At 38.7% G+C, this 5353-nt stretch overlaps 1 protein-coding gene across 1 annotated transcript; it reads right to left on the bottom strand.

The window, feature by feature from the left end:
- Nucleotides 1–4798: 4798 nt before the first annotated feature.
- LOC145060059 (putative mitochondrial protein AtMg00240) lies at nucleotides 4799–5149 on the bottom strand. Its single transcript, XM_079007787.1, has one exon. It carries the CDS (start codon nucleotides 5147–5149, stop codon nucleotides 4799–4801), a length of 351 nt encoding a protein of 116 aa, XP_078863913.1.
- Nucleotides 5150–5353: the final 204 nt, after the last annotated feature.

Genomic DNA, 5353 nt, shown 5'->3' with positions numbered 1-5353 from the left:
CCATATCGGGTTACGGCAACTTGGTCGGGTGCGACCAAAAGCCCCGTCTAACGCCGGTATCGGGTAGAATTCCGCCGTGTCTAATTCCCGAGCACTATATAAAGGACTCAAAGCTTCCATTTGAAGCTTTTGGCCATATTTCCTTAATCACTCTCCAACCTCTCTCCTCATCCAAATCAAAGGTCCAAAAACAAAGATTTAAGGCTCCAAATCAAAGAGGTAACATCCTTAACTTGTTTTCTAACCTCTTTAGCCTTCAAATTGATGTTTAAACAAAGATTTAGGACCTGGAACAAGTGTTTACGGCCAAGGCACATGGTTGGGCCGTAAACACCTAAAAATGGGGTTTTTGAGCCATTTAACCTTCCAAATCATTGTTGGGACTTAGATACGACTTTGAGGCTTACAAATAGGGACTTGAAACACCTTAAACTTGGATTTTTGAGGGGTTAGCATGAGTTTACGGCCAAGGTATGTTCTTGGGCCGTAAACCCCTCAAACATGGGGAGTAAACACCTTTTTACATGTTAGATTGCCTTGAAACTCAACCAATAGCCTTGTGGTACATCCTAGAACCATCTAAAAATAGTTTAAGGGCCTTAAACATAACAAAATACATCATACAAGAGTTTACGGCCATGGCACATACTCTTAGGCTGTAAACTCATAAAAGTGTGCCAAATGATGCCCTTAAACCATCCCAAGGCTTGGAAAAATTACTAGAATCACATGTGATTGCTTTAAGTGCCTTAAAACAATTATTCTTGACCATAGGAGAGTTTACGGCCATAAACTCCAAGTTTACAGCCGTGAAATCCCTTTTAAATGGTATAAATTCATTTAGTTTATTCCAAGGCATTTTAGTAAATCATTCCAACAATCCCCATGTCCAAACGAGCCATTAAACACTCAAAATCACACCAACATGAGTTCACGGCCGTGAACTCATGTATATATGTGTTATGTGGCTTTAAACTCCCTAAAATGTTTAATCTTGGGGAGTAAACTCAAATCCCAAGTCCCTAGTACCATTACACGTCCGTAGATGTCACCCAGGTCACTCCAAACGCTCGTTTTGCGGTGTTTAACCTCGTTGGAGTGTGATGTTCCATATAATTAGTGATTGTAAATCTAATTAAATATATGGACATTATTTCATTTTACATAGGGACGTCGCGAGTAATCAAGCCCCGAACCAACGTTTAGTGTCCGAAACCGTCGCATTTCCTCGTCTGGTGAGTTCATACCCCTACCCTTTTTCATTGTTTTCATTGTTTTCAGGGGGAACACAAGCAAAGTACAAGGGATTTCTTGTACTCAAAACTTGTTTTCATGTGTGTGTTTCATATCTTATATGCTTTTAACACTGATTGATACAACTGTTAACCGTTTGAACATGCAGATCGCGTAAACATTTATTTGTGAAATGGGTTTATAAACTGTTATGTTTTATATATATTTCACAAATGGTTTTCCACATTTTATCAGTTAAAAGAATGACATTAGAACATATGAACATAAAACTTATACACTATTTTGTCCTCGGTAACACTCCACATAGATACGCGAGTGGAGGATTATCATATTATTACTAGTAAATTTGTTAATCCTGTATGATTGGAGACACGTCCTCGGCGAACAATCCACAGAGATACGCGAGTGGAGGACTGCACCCGTAACCAGAATCTCTGGGATTAGAGAGCATGACTTGAGTGTATAGATTTATACGGGGCTGACTACCCCACACCTGGCTGCTAGCTACAGCCGAACCGAAATGGTTCAAGGGTGATGAAACTCATAAGGTGATGTGGACTACTTATTGCCACAATTAGTCTATCATATGGTTATGGAAATCGCAATTAGGATAACAGAGATTTACTTAATAGTAATAATGTTCAATATAATACATCTTTTACATTGATAAGCAACTATTCAGGAAAGTATGGGACTTTCCTGGGAAACCTTGTACATAACCGGGTCTAACAGAATGCATCTTTCACAATGGAAACCAACATTCAGGAAAGCATGGGGCTTTCCTAGGGAACATTGAACATAACTAGAAAAATGTAACAAATCGGATAACTTTACATCTTTTACAATTGGTAACACACAATCAGGAAAGTATGGGACTTTCCTGGGAATACATTGGTACATAACCAGAACAGTATAACGAACCAGATAACCTAACTGTACATTTTCACATTGGATAAACGTGTTTTTCAGTGTACAACTGTACTTTACTTTACATGTTGAGGAACGGTAATCAACCTTTTAAGAAAATATGGGATTTTCTTGGTGTGTGTAACATTTTCAGAAACAGAAAGGAAACTTGAACATTTTCAAAAAACAAAAACCGCTTATGAACTCACCAGCGTTATGTTGATTTTCAAACCGCTTGTGTTCTTAGGTCAACGTTAGAACACGTAACCGAAGATCGTTTTGTTCAGGATGGAGTACTCCGAAGATCCGCTCGTTTTGTTATCATATACTATGTATCACAATTGTATAACCGTACTTTTGAAACAATTGTAAAACTTTTCTTAATGTAATGTAATGGTTGTTTTACTTTACTTACTATGTGCATTGGATTTGATACTCAACGTGGAGTCAACCCCGGAAATGTTTCCGCCTTCGGTTTTTGGGGTGTGACACCAACATTAGTCAACATGTGTATAGGTAAGCGTCTTAGAGGTCCAAAGATAGATTGGTCTTTAGAGGGAGGGTACCTTTTGAGATCACGTGTGACAAAGAAGTTGATGTCGTTGCCCATGCTGATCTTTGCGTCAAGGTGGAGATCTGAAAAGCATAAGGACCAAAATCTTGCAAAAGTGAGCTCTGTAGGGTTTGCTTTTGGATTTTCCGTAGGGATTTATTGAAGAAAATCATCCCATATGATTTGACCATAGTTGACATCGTGGCCAGTGAAAATGCTCCACGCCAATTCGAGCAGCTTGAGGCCCATGTTATCTATGCCTCCGGTTCTTCCTGACAGACTGCAGATGACAAAGTGGAAAATAAACTGCCAGACCACAGACAATTGATTCTTCTTGAATTCTCCTATCCCCTTGAGGTTTTCCAGGTACCCCATCTGGTAGAGTGAAGTGATGATGTCTGTCACACTGGGAGAGAAGAACCTTGTAGAAGGATGCACCAAAACGTTGATTGCATTCAGAAATTTATCTTTGGTCAAGATGACCAAAGAATCATCAAAAAAGTTCAGATGAACATCTTGCAGGTTGTTGAGGGGGCGAAATGTCGAGTATGCACACTTTAATAGAGTTGAAATTGGAACCACATTGGTGAATGAGTCAAAGGGTCCAAACAGAGGGTGATTTGAGATGAACTTGATCATGAGATGAATGAATTCATTGTAGGCTGAGTGATATTCAAAGATAGCCCTAAAATTGCTCGAAGCAATTGATGGCGATTGGTTTCTTGTAGCAGAATCAGAACCAGCAGGTTGAGCGGAACCAGAAGCTTTGGATTGCTTCTTTGAAATGCCAGAGTTCACCATTTTTGAAAAAGGTTTGAAGAACTTGCAGAAAAACTTGAGTGCAAGAAGGGTGAAGAAGATGAAGATCGTCGTAGTAAGTCCAGAAAGTGTAAAGCTTTCTTGGGGAGGGTAAAAAGGTTTATATAGGGCCGGATTTCAAAAGTTTATGGTTTTTACCCTAAATGAGGCGGTTAAAGATAAAAACCCTTGGGTTTTGTCATTGTCAGCCAAATAAAATAAATGAAAAGAAGTTTAACTTTGATTTTTTTAAAAGATGTAGCATTTAGTGAAAATGTCAGGCCCATTATCACACTTTTGAAGAATGTGTGGTGAGGGGTGTTACTTCGTTGAATAAAGGTGGAATTTGAATGGATTAGACATCTTGGGGCAAGGAGAATTGACAGTTTAAGGAAAAAGACTTCTAAAAAGATTTCTTTTATGGGAAACTGATTTATTTGGTATCAAACCCAAAATAGGTCTGAAAAAAATATTAATTGAAAAGAAAAAAGGAATTAAACATGATGTGCTACGAAATGAATGTTTTTTTAGAATGTTTTTCGTATTTAATGAAGGATCATTAAATAGCACACAAAGTTCCGGAAATTATGAAGTAGTTGAAGGTGCATTCAATACAACTGCGGATTGAGCAACCATTGCGGATTGGATCATCATTGCGGTGGATGGTAAAGAGACTGCAGTAGAAGGAACTGAGAGGAACACTTGAGCAAAATCAGAAATAACAAACAATAAGGACCTTAGAAATATAGGTATGATATATGGTTGATGTACACAAGGTATACTGCGGTACACCAAGTATATTGAAACCATGTATGATAGATATATTCAGCTAGGACTGCAACGGAGACTAGAAGTGGTCTGCGGTACCTATCAAGTCAAAAAGAATTGCGGGTCCAAATTCCTCATTCCTAACATTTGTAGAAAACTGTTGAGTTTTGTTGAGTCAGGTGCTTTAGCAAACACATCAGCAATCTCTTCAGGAGTGTTAACAAAAATTAGTTCAATGTTACCTTTCAGAATGTGGTCTTTGATAAAATGATTTTGTAGTTCAATATGCTTTGTCTTAGAGTGATGAATAGGATTGTGGGAAATCGCTATAGCACTCTCTAAGTCACAGTAAATTGGTATTCGCAGCATCCTGTATCTGTAGTCCATAAGTTGAGTTTTCATCCACAAGACTTGTGAACAACAGCTGGTTGTGGCAACATATTCAGCTTCTGCGGTAGACAATGAGACATAATTTTGTTTCCTTGATGATCATCTGACAAGTCTTCCACCAAGAAATTGTCAGCCATCGGAAGTGCTTTTTCTATCCAATTTGCATCCGGCATGATCCACGTCAGTGAATGCTTGAAGACTGAAGTCGTTCCCTGCGGGATACCAGAGTCCTAGAGCTTTGCTTCCCTTTAAGTATCTGAGAATTTGCTTAACTGCAGTCATATGTGATACTTGCGGATCGGCTTGGTATCTTGCACATAAGCATGTTACGAAGACAATGTCTGGTCTGCTTGTGGTGAGGTACATCAATGAGTCAATCATTCCTGTATAAGTCTTGTGGTCTACTAATTCTCCAGAAAAATCAACATAAATCTTATATCCGAAGGCAATAGGGACCTTGGCAGAAGAGCAGTTGTCCATTCAGTATTTCTTCAGTAGTTCAGAGGTGTATTTCTCCTGATGGATGAATATCCCTTGAGGGGCCTGTTTCACTTGATGTTTTAGAAAGAAATTAATCTCTCTATTCATGCTTATTTGAAACTTGTTGGTCATGAGCTTTGCAAATTCATCCACCATCCCCTGATCAGTTGATCCGAAGATGATATCATCCACATATATTTGTAC

Source organism: Lactuca serriola, chromosome 6 (genome assembly GCF_051521515.1).
Source record: "Lactuca serriola cultivar US96UC23 chromosome 6, Lser_US96UC23_V15, whole genome shotgun sequence".
Classification (NCBI taxonomy): domain Eukaryota; kingdom Viridiplantae; phylum Streptophyta; class Magnoliopsida; order Asterales; family Asteraceae; genus Lactuca; species Lactuca serriola.
This window is presented reverse-complemented; position numbering and strand designations above follow the sequence as displayed.